Raw genomic sequence first — 20,069 nt, 5'->3', positions numbered from 1 at the left:
GGTTTTATCTTATTTATAAAGGCAGCACCTTTCAAAGCCTTGAAATAACACCGTGTATTTATTGTCATCATCTTTCCCTCAGAGCAGGAGCAGTTTGGCTTTGGGGGAAGTTTTTTGTTCTTTGAGGTTCCCTCAGTAAAAGCAATTTTGCCAGTCCTGCTCTCTCGTTGTGCACTCATATCGCTGCTACCACTGCTGTTAAAATACACTAGCACGGCAGCAGACATGGGCCAGTTAGCCTGCTTCTCCAGTGGTTCATTTGCTAGAAAGCAGGGCAAGTGTGGCCATTGCCCTCTTCTTCCCTAAGTGCATTCATGTCTGCAGCTATTGTTTGCTCCGAGATTACATTTTTGTGCTGTGAAAGGCTCTGTAAGGCCGTGGCAGGAGTAACAGCAATTTTAAGACGAGGTTCGCTCCAAGGCAACAAACAAGAACAAAGACCCAGGAGAGCTAAAAGCTGAAGGACTCAATTTATTTTTTTATCAGTTGAATAACTGAATTATTAAATTAAAAGCAGTATTACGGCAACTTAACCAAAGTGGGGGAGTGAGTTCCAAACACCAAGTCTGAGGGGTTTATTCTGCTTTTATTGAATCCATGTCTGTACATGGAGCTCAGCCATTTGGGGTCAGAAAGAAATACAGCCATACTAATGCAACCACTAAATGGAGGGAGAGAAAATCAGACTTTATACTTGTTCCCCAGTTCAAGTAAAGGTTAGTTCAGCTGAGTTCCCTTTCAACTAGCTACAACCTGCAGCATAGCAAATGTGAAAAATTAAGTATGACCAACACTGAGAGTAAAACCAGCACATATTCCTGTAGGAAATGCTAATTTCTGCTGTGGACTTCGTTCTCTTAGTGCATGGAAATACAGTGTACTTGAGACTGCTGCTGTAAGTCAAAGGGGGATTAGGAGGTTAAAAGGCAGCAGATAGGGGCAGCAAAAACCAATAATATCTGCAGCACAATATTTCCGCAGTAGTGTTGCTGACTGGGCAACGGATGCTGGGATCACTGTAATGGTGAGCTCTGCCTATATACGATGTTCTACCTATATACAGTGGGCTCTATTATATGATACTACTCATTCTCAGAAGGAGTTTGCAAACAAGTGTGAAATAGAGGTAGCCTTGGCACTAAAAAGAACTACATTTTTCAAAACAAGACACACAAGGAGCAAGCTGGTAGCTGAAACATGTGTAATCCTAAGTACAGAGAAGGGCTCATGACACTTGTAGATGTCCTGCTCCTAAACAGGGATCACAAGGCTCATGCAATATTGAGCCATCTCTGCAAGAGATGACAAACTACAGTGACGCAGTAATTTATGCAGTTCTTGAGCACCAGGCTGTGAAAACATAATTAGGTAGTCTTTTATCAAATGAAACGAATAAAAACTATAAAACAAAATGATGAGGCACTAAATTTAGAAGAAAATTCATTTGATTATCACATCAGAGCTGTGATATTTCAGATCATACTGTCAGCTTAATTGGCTACAATTTATGTAGATTTGATAAAACTATCTGAGCTGTTAATAATGTAGGAAGTTGCACTTCATGTATTCAAAAGCAGTTAGCCTTTTTACTCTGATCTAGGCACTTGAAAACCTTTGTGCTGAATACATTTTGAACTGTGTAAGGTTAGAGAGACTGGATTTGCTTACTATTTTGGGTTTCTGATGATGCCTGTCATTACAGTGTCCGAGTGCTCCAGGTATAGCTAATGCTGGCGGGACAGTTCCCAGGTACAGAGAAACACCATTGCTCTCATCTCACAGCTCTTTAACAGTGGTCAGTATGATCTACTTCCCACTCTCCAGTTTCTAATGCCCATGGTTCCCTGGTTACAATTAGTTCTGCATGGGTTTATATGTGTGTGTCTGGGGGTATAAGCATCATTTAAGTCACAGGATCTGTCCACATAGCAAACAGCTGAAGTTTTAGGGATTCCTGCTACCCTGTTCTGAGATTTCCAAGAGGAATGCATTCCAGTGGTACTTATTGTTTAACATTGCAGTTCATTCATGCTACCTCTTAATAAATATAGCAGAGATAAGCAAGAAAAAGCCTGTTGACTGTAACACATCTTCACACTTCACTGAATTCTCCATGCCTGGTATCTTCAGGAGACCTCCTTTCAGCCTTTAAGAGCTTCTTTTGAGGGATGTCACCCCAGAAATTGCCTCTAACTCAGGGAATTGACTTAGTTTAGTTCTTACAAAAAATCTGTCATGAACAGCACTGATGGAAGCACAGGGTTTTTTCTGTAGAAATGAGTTTGACAAAATTTCAGGACCAAGTAATCAACAGAGTAATTGCAGGAAAGCAGTTCTCAAAAAGCAATGACTTTTTATTTATTTTTTTTTTAAAAGGGAATTTTCAGCTTTCAAACAAAATATTTGGAACTTTCTCCTAGAAACAGACAGTTCTCACTCGAGAACAAAGCAGATTTGTTGGACTACATTGCTAGCGTGGGAATGCCTTTAAAGGCATTAACATTTCAAAGCGAGAGGCTCAGTGAAGAAATTTCTTCTATGAGTGGAGGTCTGTTCATCCTTACATGTCTGCAGACTCCCTTGAGTATGGTGAAGATAGAGGAGTAAATAACATGCTCAGGTTCTAAAAATTCTTTGAGATATTATTTTGTGCTTGTCTCTTCCAGTAATAAAAATGCTCTGCTTGAAGACACAGTTTGGAATTGAAAGACTTTTTTTTGCATATTTTATGTTTTGAAAAAAATACAAGTATCCATTCTTGTAGTTTACTTCAGAGAAAAATGTTTTCTGATTTTTCAGTGTTTGTTTTGAAGCTATTAGTTTTCAAAACCACAAAACACAATGTTTTCCTAACTAGTTTATGTAGAAGCATTTGTTGCTTGTAAGAATATGCCCTGCCCTTTACTTGGTAAAATCAGCCTCCTAACACATATCTTCAGACTTTCTTAGGCATCTAGAAAGCAGAGCCTCCCCAGTCAGTTTTCCTCCTCACTTCCACCATTCAACAAAAGAATGAGAAGAAAAGCTCTCCTCGACTTGCCAAGGCCTGAGGAATGACATGCTGGGGCCTTACCACAGCATTTCATCAGTGGTAGAGAAGAGATTCTCAGTTTGTGATGGACAGCATGGACAGCTGCAGGCCACGTTAGAGGTGATGAACTAAAATTTACTTCTGAACACAGAAACTCTGGGAAACAAAACATGAATATTTTTTCTTTACTTGAGGAGATAACAAGATTCCAAAGGTTCCTCTGATATTAAATTATGTCCTGAAGATTCTAGTTTTCTCTTTGAAAAGAAATTTCTAGCTCTTCTGTTCTAAAATCTGAAAGCATGACATAAGAAGATTCAAAAAACCTGGAAGGCAAACCAAAAGAATCTTAAACATGCTGTTAAAAAGTTCTAAAAGTCCTTAACTACCTAGTTTCTTAGGACAATTTTACAAACAGAAGCGACATCGCAAAATTGATGGCTAGCCATGAACACCCCAAGTGCTGCTAATCTGGAAGCTCTGAACCAAAGACAGCAGGATGGTAGGAAACCAAGGACGGAAAAACACCAGAAGTGCTTTGAAATTAACGCAGGCCAAATAGTGAGTGGGTCTAGGGATGGCCCATCATGGGCGCCACTGAAAAGAGCCTGGCTCTGTCCTCTTTGCACCCTCCCTTTGGGTACGTATATACATTGATGAGATCCCCCCTGAGCCTCCTCAGACTTTGGCAGAAGAGTGCTGCAGAAATTCTTGCAGCACATCTTCCTTCTTCACCCCATTGTTCCCCATCCAGCTAAGGAGACCTAAGCTCCTGATGTATCTTGGCACCCTCTGGACACAGAATTGCCTTCTCTCACACAAGGGCTGGCTACCTGGGCTTAATCAAATTAACATGTTTTCTTAAAACTGTGTTCACAGCATGAAAGAGTTCCTCTATTAGCAAAGCACTGGCTGTGTTTCTGGGAGAAAGTGGCAGTAACTTTGCTTGTGACTGTACAGCAGTTTAGCTGTATCCTTCTGGTCCATGTGAGCATAGGAGTAAGACACAATCATTGATCTGTGTGTCAGAGCAGTGACACTAGGCTACTGTTAACTGAGATGTGGCTTAAGAGCAGTTTATAGCATGAAACTCTAACTAAAAGCTGCAATACTCAGTGGACAAAGTTATAATGTATATTTTTAGCCCAGGGTAATTGACTTTTTTTGTAAATAATTAATAGCAACATCAAGGAACATCTTTAAGTGTGGATATAAGACCTCTGTTCCCCAAGGGACTACTTTTCTTTTTTCCCCTTCCTCTCTCTTTCTTCCCCAAGCAATGCCAATCTCAGAGGCTGCTCTGCTGACAAGATCCCTCATTTTGTGCAGGACAGCATTCCCAAGATGCTATAGTGGAGGTAATGCTGCAAGTAATGCAAAGGCTAATATGCCCTGGGAAACTTTTGCTAGCTGTTTATTCTTCTGCCCTAAAAGTACAACTCCCTTGTTTCTGTAACCCGACAACAGAACTACCCCCTGCAGTTAAACCATCCTCCCCAGTAGAGTTCCAGGTAAAGATGACAGTTTATCTACAAGTACCAGCTGCATGGTTTCTCACACCTTGAGAAACCATCTCATAACCATTGTAATGGGGATCCTGAGAAGCCCTTTCTCCAAACACGACCAGAACACAATGCCAGGAGTGCTGCCCATATGTCCACAACAGACTTTTTTGTAACATCAAGGCAGTAAACTTTTTCCCTTTTGAGAAGTTCCTTCAGTAACTATGAAAGTCTCCTTCAAAAGGAAAAGACTAGACCACTCTAGCTGAAGGTTTAGGTCCTTTAAAACCAAATTCTAGCATTTAGACTCCATGGTCCTTCACAGTGCATTGTAAAAAGTCTTGTCACACACACACACACACACACGCACAACACACGTGCACACACACACATACACATCACTGACTCACCCTTCCACTCACCCCACTTCAGGACACAAGACTTGAAGTGGTACAGAATGAAGAACGAACCTAAGTTGCAGCTGTAACTGGCTGCATATTCTCAGGTGAAATATATTCTCAGGTGAAATGCCAGTTTGTGCTCAGGCCCATTTTTAGGTACAATCACCATGCTAGTCATGACATGAGGTATCACAACAATCAGCAGTAAATCCCATCCACAGCAGGCTGCATTTGTCACAAATTAAATGCTTCCTACCATTATTTATTCAATAGGACATATATTTAGCTGATTAGTGTGTGCTATTTTGTTACTATTTTGTTTTGCGTGTGTTTTGCTCTTGTGCATGTAGAAATGTGCATGTGCCAAGGGAGCAGCAAAAAAAGAACTATAGAAGGAGAAAACAAAAAAAAAATCATAGTTCACATTGTATATTAAAACTAGCTGCAGAAAACACATCATCTACAGGTCTGTGGAAGAAAAAAAATCTTTATGATGAAGAAGAGTATGCTAATTAGTTAATTATAGAAGATGGACCAGCAGCAGGGGATGACTACAGGAATATCTTAACTACTAAGCACTTTATGACCTTCAGTGGATCCAGCTTCATGATATCTTGCTAATTACATCCCTCCCACAAACTGTTAGACTCACAACTATGATCTTAGCAAGTCTGTTCCTGGTTAGTAATTTGGTGAAAGAGCATGACCAGAGATATTTAATAGAAGCTACTCTGAAGTGCAAATCATGTAGGAATGAGTTAGTAAATAACGAACCAACCCACTGTTTTGCAGGCTCCTTATTTTTGCTGATGAGGTTGCACTCTGTAAAGCTGAGCAAGAAAACATGGATCAAAATTAAAACAGAATCGATCATGTTGACTTGCAATTTACTGAAACCATGTGATGAATAAATGACAATACTAGGAAGAAGTGTTAGAAATAACTGTTGTAGTTATAAAACCTTTGGTATTTTTGATGTATTTATATATCTTTTTAATATTTTTATTATATAATATTATAGGATCACAGCGAAATGGAAATTATCCAGAGAATTTGGAGCTATTCTATCAGTTTCAGTGGGTATTTCCTACAGTACCACAAGAAATATAAATACTATCAAAGGGAAATTTCTCAGCAGTGAATATCTGAATTGATATGAAATGAAAAAAAAAAAAAAGAGAATTAATTTCAACTGTGAAAACCAAAGAACACCCTCATTTATCAGTATGCACAGGCATATTCCATTGGCTAGTCAGTTTACCATTCTTTAGAGAGCATTACTTCCAAAGGATGATCAGTAACCCCTTCTTGGAGATGAAGCAAATTATCAGGAAGAGGTACGCATGGATTTCTTGCAAATAAAGATAATCTTCACTGACTTGGCATGGTCAGTCATAAAACTATTCGCTGACTATATCACATTTTAGACAAGGGTGCAGGTCATGCTTAATATAACTGAACTGATGAATGTCCTCTGTAGGAACAATCCTTAGATTTAGTACCCTTCAAGACTGCTGGGTGTGGAAAGTAATTGATTTACATCCCAATTTTATCTAGAATTTATGCACATGATTAATTCTGCACCGCAACCAAACCCAAACTCCTAGTCTCCAGTGAGTAGCATGCTTGCAACCCCGCTAGAAACTAAGTTTTTGAATATGATCTGTGACTTTACTATCCAAAATCTAGAAATCTCTGTCATTGTTAGAACCTGATGACCCATACAACATCAAAAGAAGGTTTGAGACAGAAATTACTTCATAATGACCTCAGAGCCTTCAAGATGACCTTTACTTTGGTGACCTTTCTGTAGAAATATTTTATTTAGGATGAACCTCTGTGCACACCCTAATGTTTCTGTCAGACTCTTTGTAAGTGATTTAAATGTTGAAAATAGCCATCATCTGAGAACAAATATGGGGTTAAATGTATGTCTAAATATCTGTTACAGAGAAAAGCGTCTTTCAAGCCTCATATTAAAAATTCATATTTCTCTGGGCACTGCTTTAGTGTGATGACTACAATGTTACATTTTACAAAATGTTAATTTTCCTTTTCCCAAATTTTCTGAAGATAAAGACTACATTGTTTCTTTAAAATAACAGGAACATTATGACACAGCAGGGTAAAAGCAAGAAATAACTAAACACTTTTTCCTTCTAAATGGCATATTTATGCTGTACATAAAAAATAAGTTAATGTTGCAGTGTGTATTGGGGCAATTCATTCAGATTATATGCCATTTCTTTTGAGATTCCTGGTCCATAGCACTCCTGCATTCCCAGAACCCTTTTGCACTGCTTTCTGTTTTCTTTTGTTCTTCATTTATGTTTCTGTGGAGTAAATTCCAGATGACGTTCTTCTCTTCAGCTCCTCTGCCTCTCTTCATGATAAAAAGGAATTCTGTCAATAGGTAAAACTGGCGATTCAGGTGACTACTATGTGACACAAATATCTTTTTCTTACTGTAGCTGGGGGCGGGGGGGGTTGGATTGAAACTTCTCTGTGGATCTGAATTTTCACTGTAACTGCCTGATGCAGCTTTACTGACTAGACTTTTCAAAAGAAATCAGAGGATAACTTTACGGACAGAAATTATCATTAATCTCAGAATGTAGAAAAACAGAGACTTATGGGCCTTGTTTAAAATCAGACGGAAATTATTCTGAAATCTACACTGAAGAGCTGAATATTTCCTTTGAAATAAAATAATCATAGAATTATAGAATGGTTTGGGCTGGAAGGGACCTAGTCCAAACCCCCTGCAATGAGCAGGGACATCTTCAACTAGACCAGGTTGCTCAAAGCCCCATCCAACCTGACCTCGAATGTTTCCAGGGACTGGGCATCTACCACCTCTCTGGGCAGCCTGCTCCGGTGTTTCACCACCCTCATCGTAAAAAATTTCTTCCTTACATCTAGTCTGAATCTGCCTTCCTTTAATTTAAAACACTTACTGCTTGTCCTGTTGCTATAGGCCCTACTAAAAAGTCTGTCCCCATCTTTCTTACAAGCCCCCTTTAGGTACTGAAAGGCTGCTATAAGGTCTCTCTGGAGCCTTCTCTTCTCCAGGCTGAACATCCCAACTCCCTCAGCCTTTCCTCACAGGAGAGGGGTTCCACCCCTCTGATCATGTTTTTGGCCTCCTCTGGACCTGTTCTAACAGGTCCATGTCATTCCTGTGCTGAGGACCCCAGAGCAGAACACAGCACTCCAGGTGGGGTCTCACCAGAGTGGAGCAGACGGGGAGAATCATCCCCCTTGACCTGCTTGCTGGCCACGCTGCTTCTGATGCAGCCTAGGATACAGTTGGCATTTGGGGCTGCAAGCACACACTGCTGGCTCAGGTCTGATTTATCACCCACCAGTACCCCCAAGTCCTTCTCCACAGGGGCTATTCTTGTCACCATGTACTGTTCATTTCAGTGTAATGGACAATTACCACCAAACAGTAGTTGTGCAACATTATATTGTTAAGGGAAGGTTAATCAATAATGCCAAGAAGGAACTAAACCAAAAGATCTTCTTGTGAAGCTGGATCTGAAACCAAACTTGCCAAAAATTGAACTGTGTTTAAGTCCATGTAGGGAAAGGTAACTGAGGTTCAATTCTCGGTCAACTGTAACTAGAGGGTCGACTATTGTTTGAGACCCCTAGAAGTTTTCTTAAATACCTGTAAGGAGCATGCACGATGCTTAATTAACATAGTAACACATATTCTTAGGAAATGAATGAACGTATGACTCTTCCAAGAAATTTAATGCATAAACATACGTATGGTCTACATAATCTTGCCTAAATGTAACATACAGCAGGCACAATAGATGGAATGATCCCCTGTGCATCCAGCGCTGCAATAAAGGAATGCCTGCTTCTTAATACTACTTTGGTGTTAAGGAGTTTTCTTACTCCAAATTTCAGTGACACTCTCAACCCCTTCATCACAGCCTGTAGTGATACCAGGGGTTGCCCCAGCCCAGGTGCAGGACATTGCACTTGGCCTTGTTGAACCTCATGAGGTTCACATGGGCCCACTTCTTGAGCTTGTCCAGGTCCCTCTGGATGGCATCCCTTCTCAGGCATGTCAACGGCACCACTCAGCTTGGTGTTGTCTGCAAACTTGCTGAGGTCCCACTGTCTGTGTCATTGATGAAGATACAGTACTGGTCCCAGTACAGACCCCCAGGGGACACCACTTGTCACTGATCTCCATCTGGACACTGAGCAAAACAAGATTAAGTATGAGTTGTGGGGCTCGTCATAGACCAGTGGCTCAACCCTTAGGTGTCTGGTATTGTCTGCAGTGCCTGAGGGTCACTGCCTGGTCTCCAGCTGCCACTCCAGAGAAGCACAGATCTCTCCAAGGTCCTATACCATATTTCAGAGCCCCGCATAGATATACAGCAAGTCCCTGGGTGCCACAAGTGGCATTGGTACATTTCTGTTATCACATACACGGAGCCATTAGCATGTCAGTTTTGAATTACAGAAATAAAGTTATATCAAATATCTAATGTTCCAAAGGAGATTTTTAAAAACACTGACCTACTTGTCCATCACTGCAATAAATTTATTTGCATTGTAAAACATTTATTTGTAGTTAGAGTGTAAAAATACGAGTCCTATATTCTGTAAAGCTGGAACTTGTGCTTGCAAAGCAAGAAGCTGGTATTTGTAAACTGGCTTCAATATTCCTAACAGCTGAACACACTTATTGTTAGGTCTGTTGATGGGTGCCACATATCATCAGATACACTCTCCTATATGCTCCACGCTTGAAATAACAGAATTCCAAGGATTATGACATTTTCTTTTTATATTTTGTCTTTGAAATATGGGGTGTAATTCCAGGTCCCCTGAAGTAATTAAAAAGGCATCTTTTGACACTAAGAGGTTCCTGGATCTGCCTGTTTCTCCTCAAGCCATGCAAAGCACCTCTCTTTTACTCACCTGCTTGTTCCAGCTACTGTTCAGCTTTTGGGACAAATTTTAGCTCACTCTTTACGTTCTGGATCTCTGACAAGTTGACAGCAGGACCTGGAAGTTTCTTAGCCCCTGGGAGATGTTTCTTGTCTTTCTCCTCCTCTGTCGAAGCAGGAACACTCTGCACAAAAGGATACCAGTGACCTTATTACTGCAGTAGCAATATCTCAAGCATGAGCATAGGTCAGTTATTTGAGAAACAGGAAAGGATGCTTTTATGCTAAATGCAGTCCTAATGGAAATGGGTGGGAGGGCAGGAAGAGATAGGTTATTTTGTTGGTTGTTGTATAAAATGTCTAAAAACATACTGAAAAAAAAATTAGAAGGTGCTCAGTGTCGAGGAATGTGGATATTTTGCTAATTGAGTAAGAATTTACAGTGCCAGACCATTAGCAGAAAATCAACTGGGTGAAGCATTTAAAGAAACTCCCAGTTCCTTTGTATTCTAGGGGGAAAAAGCAGAAGAACCACTTTAATAATCTAATTTCTTTCAGAGTCTCACAGTTGCGAGTCATCTTGTGCAGGTCTGGAGAAGAGCTATGATAATAGGTTATGGACCCCAAAAGCTCCAACCAAGCTCAGTTTGAGTTGATGTTTAATTTTTCTTAACCTCAGTTGCAAGACCAGAAGGGTTTCTGTCTTTTTATGTTTGAATTAAGGTAGTGCCTCACAGCTATTTTGCGGACACTGTAAATAATTTCACAATGAAATTATTTCTTCTTTTTTACTTACTCTGTGAATGTCCTCTTCAGATAGGCTTTTCTGAGTTAGTTCAGTATTTAGATTTTTTTAGCCACCCTTTCAGGAAAGGTGTATTGATTGTGAACAATCAGTTTTTAATATTTGACTTTATTTTTAAAATTCTAAAGTTATCTGTCAAATATTGGTCAGTAAACCCCTCTTTTTTCTGTTGACTAGTGGACTACATGCTAATCAGGAAGAAGATTTTTGCAATGCCAAGTAACAAAAAACAAGGAATTTTAGAAAAATGACAGTTTTCTTCCTATCTGTTTTTTAAGAACTTTGTAGAGATCACCGTATATAAGAAAAATGAAACATCAAATTGTATTGCTTGGTTTAGTAAACTTGTATTATCTTTTCTCACCTTTTAGGTAATACACTATTTGTTAATACCTGGTAATACTAATTAATAGCATTATACTATTGTTTCTCTTTGGTCATTTAAAATCCCTGCCAGCAATCCAACCCCAGCTACTATATATACTGTTTAATGTCTAGCTTTATGATCTAACATCCTAAAACAGTAGTAAAGCAGAGCAGGAGAATAAATGATACAGAAGGTGTTTGGAACGATGCACAAAACAAAATTAGTAGTCAAAGATGCCATGAGCTTGTATTGTTTGCTTCAACAGTTTTCCTGCACAGCTAGCTAATCTGAACAATCAGGAAAAATTACCATTCCCCCAACCCCTTAGTTCTTATCAGTACATAGCAGATTCGGTGTTAAAAGTACCACTGCAAGTCATCTACAATACCATTCCTCTCATAGTACGAATGGTGCAAACTTTGACCGTGTTTTGGAGACTGCGCACCATAAATTGATGTCAGCTTTCCCTTCTAATCTCAGGTGTGTGCTATTTATGACTGCACCCCTCCCTATATCACCCACTCTGTGTGCAGTGCACAGCTGGGATCAGACCTTGGCCTTCAGTTTTATTGAAGAGAGTCTGAAGGATGACTTAGATATATGACAAGAGTTAACAAATACATGCATGGAAATGCTCTGACTGAAGAAGAGTTATTTTCTGAAATTTCCACCCCCTATTTCTTTTCATGTTAACATGTCCGCTTTTTTGACCTTCAAAAATACACATTCCCATCTGACTCCACCATCCTTTTGAGTAACACCTGTATTTCCCTCATCTCCTTTGCCAAGGTCTCAAAATATAGTGAAAAATGCTAAGCAGCGTTAGCAAAAGTTTTGTGGGTTGTTTTTTTTTTTTTACAAATACAAAAGTATTTGTCCAAAGCTGCTCTGAAGAATCACAAGCTGTATTAAAAAGACGAGAAAACTGAAAAAACAAGTCCACTGGTAGCATTTTTATTCTATTCCTATTACAAGATCTGTTTCCGCATCTTTACTCCCATAGGTTTGGTTGCATATTGGCTATAAAGCCCGGGCCAAGAACTTTCATTCCATTACGTCTGTCTCATATATAGTATTCACGTAGCTGAGAAGCAAAGCAATATTCAATTACGCAACCAAATCTAATTATCAGTACTAGTAATTTATTTTATTTCTCAAACACTACCAAATTCACACATGCTGTATTAGTTTCTGCTTAATAACATGCATTCCTTCACCAGTTTAATTACTGCAGAGAGAATAGGCTTTGATTTCTTTCCAGGGGGAGGAAGCCACAATATCTGTTCAAGGTCACGTTGTATGCTTGGGTTTGGTTTTTTACAAAATCTTCTTAAGAAGAGTTAAGTCAGCCTGGGTTTGATTTGTTCAGGAAAGTTCTTTGTAAAAAGAGCACTATTTGTATTAAGTATGTCGAAATTCAGGGAAAAAAAAATCTTCTTTAGACAGAAAAGAAAGAATTAGCTCTCACACAACTAAAGTTGACCATTTTAAGTGCCTGTCCCAGGGCAGAAGGAGCTGATGATTTGTCCAAAACTAATCTGGCTGCTTCTTGTTTGGAGCTGAGTCACCAGCAGTGCCACCGCGTGCCTGGAACGAGGTGGCTGTCCGCTCCCTCCTGACCACCACAGCTCTGCTCTGCCTGAGGGGAAGGCTCCCCCCAGCCATGGCAGCTTTGCTTCGGCCCCATGGCAGCAAGTCCACCCGGCCGAGTCCTGCCAGAGGCAGACCGGCAGTATGGGGTCGAGCCAAGACCTTCCTGCCCTTGGCTCTGAGCAGCATTGGCGGTCTGGCCCAGCAGGACCAGATCTCAGTTGGGATTTATAAAACCAAAATAAGGCAACAGGCCGGGAAGCCATAAGCATCCATCTTTACTTGAGTTTTTTTCTTGTTTGGAGTATCTACCACTACCTTCTCCTCCACCGTTAGTTTTAGTTCTTACTTATTATAAAAGTTCATGGTAAATAAGTTGCTTTATTATAATCCAAAAATATGATATCTGGGTTTAATCACAACCTTTGCGACCAATGTTGGTTATAGTATAAATTGAATCTTCTATTCAAAACTCAGTGTTAAAAACTCTCTGTAAAATATAAGCATGAAAACACAGAATTCAATCTAAAATGGAGTATTTTTACTACTATGCAGGTAAATGGGTTCACAATTTCTGGTTTTAATTTGCAAGTGTCTTCACATTCAATTTTTCCTTGTCAATAGATATTCCAAAAAGTGTCAGGTTTGAAAACCTGTTCCAACATTGTAACAATAAATCACACCATGGGGCAGCTGGTAGTAGCATATTCTTCCAAAGCCTTGCTATAACTTTTCCTGCTGTGTCCCATCATCAGCTCTCATCTAGATAAATACTGCTGGTGAAATCCTGGCTCTCTTTCCTGACAGATTCTGCTGTTGAAGCAGTGATGCACATTTGAAACAGTTTAAATGCCTATAGGTGCCCTGGCATCAAAAAACAGAACTATGCATATATGATGTTGTCATGGTTTAATGCCAGCCAGTAGCTAAAGTACCTCACAGCCACTCACTTACTCCCCCTGCCCTGGAGGCATGGGGAGGAGAATCATAAAGGAAAGTAAAACTTGAGGATTGAGGCAAGAACAACTTAATAATTGAAATAAAATAATAATAATAATAACAACAGTTATAATGAATAGGAGGGAGAAGGGGAGAGGAATGAAATCCAAAGGGAAGAGTTCTCTCAAGTGATGCACAATACGGTTGCTCGCCACCCGCTGACCGATGCCCAGCCAGTCCCTGAGCAGCAGCTCCCAGCAAACCCCCCCAGTTTATATACTCATCATAACATCCCATGGTAGGGAATGTCCCTTTGGCCAGTTCAGGTCACCTGTCCTGGCGGCGTCCCCTCGCAATCTCCCATGCCCCTCCAGCCCTCCCGCTGGCAGGGCCTGAGAAACTGAAAGGTCCTTGACTTAGTATATATATATCCTAGCAATAACTAAAAACATCAGTATATCAACATTGTTGCCAGCCAAATCCAAAACACAGTACCAGCTACTAAGAAGAAATTAACTCTGTCCCAGCTGAAACCAGGACAGAAGTGCTTAGTAGGTGGCCATTTATTTCCATGAATGATCAGGGCATGTTCAGCTGTGGCACCTAAGTGATGCACAGTGGTACGCAGTGCTGTAAGATTGATTAAAAGGCTTTCTTCCATCAATGGCAGGGATTCTCCTGGGGAAAAAATCAAACCCCTGTTTTTTTTCTTACCTCCTCCACTTCTTCAGGTGCAAGTTCTTTTCTTTTATGAGGGTGGCCTGCACCAGGTCGAAATGCTCCCATTGGGATGTTAATATTAGCCTGTGAGAAGGAAATTATGATGCATATAATAGTGACTGATAAATAAACATACAGTTGGTAAATGGCAAAACTCAAAAGGGGTAGAACAAGTGTATAGACATTATTATTGTGGTTTCTGAGCACTTATGCCTTCAGTGTATGCATCATCCATCACAGCACTCCTGTGGGAAAGAAAAGTGCTTTCATCTCCATTTTAAAGATGGAAAGTGAAAAAACAAAGCTACCTAGAAAGCTTTTGAAGTTCTGCATTTTAGCCTCCCTGGTTTCACTGGACTTTAAACAAATGAGCACTAGACACCGAAGTGTCTTTAGACATCTGCGTCTGCTTTGATTCGATCAAGGTCAAACAAGGTGAGTGCCAGCATCAGCATTTAAATGTAAATCACCCAAACTCTACCATGACCCCCACACCACCGGACTGCTGTCCTTCCCCCAGTGACACCAGTTCTCATCACGTTTAATCCCAGGCAGTTAGGAAGGAAAGCCTGCCCTGAGCCAACTCAAGCCATGAGTGTTTCAAATGTGATCTTACAGACAAAATTTGCCCACGGGTGCTACAAACTGCAAATGTGTCGCCTTAGTCCTGGAAATCTGCCCCTGGGTTGCCAAGAGAATTTGTGGGAAAAGGCAGGAAGGGCTTTTTGACCTTCCAGCCCCATCTCGGTTTTGCCCAGCAGCCCCAGCCCAGTCTGCAGTGGGGGCTTGCGGGTCGGAGCAAGCTGGGCCGGCTCCAACATCGAACAGACCACTAGCCCCTGGCTTTAGCAAACTCCCCTCAGAATTATACCCACATGACTGCATCAATCTGACTTTTTATCTGTGGCAGAAAGCCAGTAGCTATAACACACGTGGGGCTGATAATAGATACCTTAAAAGTAAAGATTTTTGAGAAAAGAAATGCAGAAAATGTTGCTTAGGGAAGAACAGCTAAAATGTATCCATTTCCCGATGGCTGGATTATTTTAAAAGTCAAATGGCATGATCAACTAAATGCACAATTTATGCCTGTTCTTATCTCATGATCTCAGAAGAGAAGGTGCTCCTAGGAAATGTCATCAAAATATCATGACTCCCACTGGTAAAACCAGAAGGTGAATCGGTAATGTTATGGAGTGGAAGCAGAGAACCTTCCAACAGCGAGCTGTGTTATTGTAGTTTACCATCTGACTGATTTGCATTAAATGAAGATGAATAATCCCATTCTTCTGCTCAAATCGCGGTCTTGCAGATTGTGCCCCAGGCTGGGCAACCACAGGAAAACAGCCCACTGTTTTCAGTAACAACTGTTCTGACAGCTGTCATCAAACGTCAAGCAAATTAAGAATCCTTTTGCCAAGAAATAAGCACCTTTCCCTGTATACTACCTATCTGTTTCCCATTATGCTATTTTTCCAAGGTGATGTTGCCATTTCAGTGGGGCTGGCAAATGTCCACAGGGCCATGTAGTTTACAGACAAACGGGCATTCATTTCACAAAGGTTTTTCACTGAGCATTAGTTTAGATATAGTGAAAAACCTTTCATCTACACCTCCTAAGTTCCCAGGAGACAGGGCATTTTCAGCCTCACGGTACTTAACCTGTTATTTCATTTATGGGTGGAAAAAAACAGCTCTGCTATTTTTAACTTTAAGCATCTTCCCCGCCAGGCTCCGGTACTTTCAGACAGCTTCTTTTTTCGGAATTTGAAACTTCTCTGTACTTTACAGCTAGCGTGGTCATACAGGTTTGCAGATCTGAAACATTAAGGGTTCTCTCTCCTCTTGGTGCTCATTTTAAACTCAGGCATCCCTGCCCCTCGCAGACACCAGCCTCCCACAGCCACCCAGGGCACAGCACAGTGTGGCAAGCCTGATGCCCAGCCCTTGTGTTTCCTACTGTGAATGACAGACCAACTGTGACTAAAAATGGTTCAGGAAACAAAAATGAACCATTAAGTGCCAGATTGTTAATTAAACAAACTGCTCTTTGGTCTACTTGAGCATTTTCACAGTAATCTGTGTCACACAAAAGCAGTTTGTACTATTTTATCTGCAATAAGTATGTTCACATCAGAGTTTGGACAAGATGTACACAGACATGAAATATTAATTTGGTAAAATGAGCAGCCTGTAAGACATAGCTTCACGTTGTCTAGGTCTGATAACACATACCACACATTCAATTATTTCTACTATGAAAGGAAAGTATGACTGATTTCCATACAGTTCCTGACCAGCGGTACCAAAGTCCTGAGCTGTAAATCTCCCTCTTAATCCGCCGCTGGCCCCTTCCTGCAGACAAGCAGCCGTGTAATGGGTGGACCAAATTCTATAAGCTAGTGTAGCTCTGCAAGGACTCTGCTGTGCTGCTATCAGCACAAGTTTGCTATCTTGTATTAAAAATACATTTCATGGCTCTTGTCACCTGTCTGCTGGGGTGGAGATACGAGTCTCACTGACCTCTTTCTTGCCTGCTCTCCCTCCAGTAAAATGTTAAACAGGAGTTTTTTTGTTCCAAACTCCTGAACTCCCAGACTATAATTACTTTACACAGACTTTCTAGGTGTAATTATTATTTTTAATCATAGTAATTATTAAAACTATTGGGTTTGCATCTTCTTTTGGTTTTGGAAAGTGCCTACTGTGTTTTGGATGTCATTGCAGTTTTCATAATGAGTAAGTATGCGTACTGATGTACTCTACTAAGGTCTTCCTGAACAGACCAAAGGAAAAATAACTGTAGGCATGGCATCCAACATATATTGCAGTTTGACTCCATTTAACTGGTATTTAAAGATTTGTTTGTGTTATTTTTTCTGTTTAATAGAGACAGGGCATCCCAATTAGGGTACAACTCATGCATCCATGTACGAGTTGAGGACTGTTATGGATAAATTCTTCACAGCATCACAGCCATTCCTAGCTCTCCAGAAGGATGGCTGAATAAGCTGTAAAGCCACTTTAGTATAAACAATTTCAGTTTAAAAAAATAATAAAGGAACTACAGAGAAAACTGAATGAAATTCAGAAAAAATAATAATAATAGGAAACCCTTCGCCTTTATCTCTGGGGAAAGCCAAGAGTGGCACTTGTGGGTAGAATAATTTTCAGCCAGAGCTGTACACAGTCTTTTACACGCTGAGAGGAGGAAGCCAGCAATGAATGTTATCAGGAATTAACAGTACTTTGGTCCTCTATCACCCTGAACTACTCTTGGGAACCAGTCGCTACCTTTAAGTCTCCCACATCTGTATTTAGTGGCTGTTGGCAAGTGATTTTAACATACATCTTGTACAGTCAGAAAGAAGCCATTTCTGACAAAGAGTACCATGAAATACTTCAGTTAGTAAAGTATCGTTAAATTTCCATCGCTGCAGCATGATGTACATTCTCCAGGGGATGCCTGTCCTACTATTATAGCACATAATAGCAAGGGATTATAATATATGAATCACAACGTATAAAAGTAATGTGACATTTTGAGTCATGACTCTTAGAGTGCTCAAGGTGTAATAGGTATCAGTCCAAGCACAAGTCTCCCTGCTGGAGCAACCTTTGACACAAAGTTTAATAGATTTAAAGTTTGTGCTGTAATTTTTCTCATGAATCAAATTACCTTTGCAAAAATTAAAGTTTCTTAAAATATTGAACTTACGGGACTTTTAAAATGGAAAAATTGGAAGAATTTTTTTACATCTAAAAGTTGGAAACTCGTCATAAAAATAAAAAGGAGCCTATAACTACTTCTTTACATTACAGAAAAAAGTAAACCAAATTCACTCCTTAAAAAATGTTTGTTTGTGTCTATGGAGCTTAAATGTAAAATGTCAATAATTTGGACCTATAAATTATCTACCTTTTTTCATTAATCATACAAACATTTCCATAGTCACTGTAAAAAAGGGATGAAAATTTGAACAGAGTGACATCAATACCAAACTTCTGCTAATTTCAACTGAAGTGCAGTAGTTTATATGCCTGTTGCAGTAGAGTTGATGATGATAAAGAGAATTAGCATTTTTCAGTGTCTTGCAACTTCAGTATGCTGTCTAGCCACTGGGAAATTAATCTTCTTGACACTCCAATCCATTGAGCTAGAATTTTCCTGAGGAAACAGAGGACAGCTCAGACTTCAGAAATTCCATTTTGTGTTTCTTACATAATCCCAAGGGAACCTAAACTCATGGTAAAATTCCATTGCAAGTGCACTTTAAAAAAATATATGAAATATCTGAAAAAATCTGCAGTTCAGGATGCATTCTGACCTTTTCACAAGAATCAATGATAGCATGAGCTAAATACATTCTTTGTGAGGCAACTTTATTATGATGTTGGGATAATTCTCCAGCTGTTTCTTTTACAAGTATGTAACAACCGATTTCATCCTTATAAGCATATAACATTTGAGGAGGTATGTGACACAGAAGAATTTCTTAAATTAAAACATCAACATTTTTCTCATTTGGTTTTTAAATAAAATGCTTCTTAAACAAATATTCAAAGTTGTAGGGTTTTTTTCCTGAAGGAATGCACATGTGAAAATTTTCAAAATACCTATCCCTTCTTTTTAACCTATAATTCTTTCAGCATTATATTAACCCTGTGGGAAATCTAACAGTTGCAAGAATTAGTTTTACTCATAATACTGATCAGTTATAAAGATGTATCACTGTGTTTTCCTTAGCTGATCCGCCAACAGCCATAACCTAACACTGGAAAGACCATGCAAGCAAGAGATTAACCATCCCACCTGATCCAGTTTTTTATCAGCCCAGATCATAAGACACTCTTCAGGTCAAACTTTTTCAGTACTTTCATGTCTACCAAGCTTTTCACTTTCAAGGAATAATCTCCAGTTAGCACTTCTGTGGTGTTTTGTCTGAGTAAAAGTGCAGTTTGCCAAGCACTGGAGGTTGAGATTTATTATTTTATTATATTAGAAACGTAAATACTGTCTCTTACCTGAATGGCTTTGACATGTGACGCTGGCTGTTTTGACATTTTTAAGACAGAGGCTTATCCCTGCAAGCAAAATGGGAAAGTGTTACCAGCTCTGACATTCTGATAGCTAAGTGAGATAAGCTAGAACTTAGCCCATGCTGCCTCTTGACAGGCATCCATTTCATCTGCCCAGCTCCTGTTTCCATCTCAGTTTCAGAGTTGCTTAGTTATTCCTTCTGAATACCAGAAGGAGACAGAACACCTGAGCTTCTCCAATTAATGTTTCATAGCCACAAATGGAGCTATCTCTTTCACATTAAAAATAACAATGAATAGAGATAAGGAATCTCTCAAACCTTCACGGCATTATAAAATGAGTAAGAATTAAGGGAAGCATTTGTGGATAAACAATGTGTGATTATCTCTGTCACAGTATATATGAGGAAATTATTAGAACTCTCAGTTTAAACCTTCTTTCAAATAAAGCATAACTTGCTATAAAACATTGGTAAATGCAGACATAACCATTTTCTGACTCACAAATCCTTGCAAAACCTTAATGCCTATAGACTGAAAATGATCAAGATGGTCAAACTCTAAAGTCCTCTTTGACAATCGAGGGCACAAAGTAGCTTCTCCTCAAAGTTATAGAGCATTGGATTAATCAATTTTCTTTAGAAATAAAATGAAAAAGGACAGAGTTTTCCCTCTAGTTTTATGTACGTGGAGAAATACGAACTGATGCAGTATTAATATACAATAACAACAGGAAATACACCAAAATCAAAAGA

The 20,069-nt window shown here is 39.7% G+C and overlaps 1 protein-coding gene across 3 annotated transcripts in view; it reads right to left on the bottom strand.

Annotated features, from left to right (window-relative positions):
• Positions 1-20,069, bottom strand: part of SMPX (small muscle protein X-linked) — a 44,364-nt gene that overhangs the window by 21,316 nt on the left and 2,979 nt on the right. For all 3 annotated transcript variants that reach the window (XM_027810918.2, XM_027810920.2, XM_027810917.2), the window contains exons 2-4: positions 19,300-19,359; positions 14,269-14,358; positions 9,885-10,038 (exon numbers count right to left, since the gene is read on the bottom strand). In XM_027810918.2, the coding sequence (XP_027666719.1) occupies positions 9,898-10,038; positions 14,269-14,358; positions 19,300-19,338 (270 nt within the window). In that variant the 5' untranslated portion in view covers positions 19,339-19,359 and the 3' untranslated portion in view covers positions 9,885-9,897. The remainder of the gene's footprint in view (positions 1-9,884; positions 10,039-14,268; positions 14,359-19,299; positions 19,360-20,069) is intronic.

The sequence above is a fragment of the Falco cherrug genome, chromosome 2, assembly GCF_023634085.1.
Source record: "Falco cherrug isolate bFalChe1 chromosome 2, bFalChe1.pri, whole genome shotgun sequence".
Lineage (NCBI taxonomy): Eukaryota > Metazoa > Chordata > Aves > Falconiformes > Falconidae > Falco > Falco cherrug.
The sequence above is the reverse complement of the archived record's forward strand: the minus strand, read 5'-3'. Positions and strand labels throughout refer to the sequence as shown.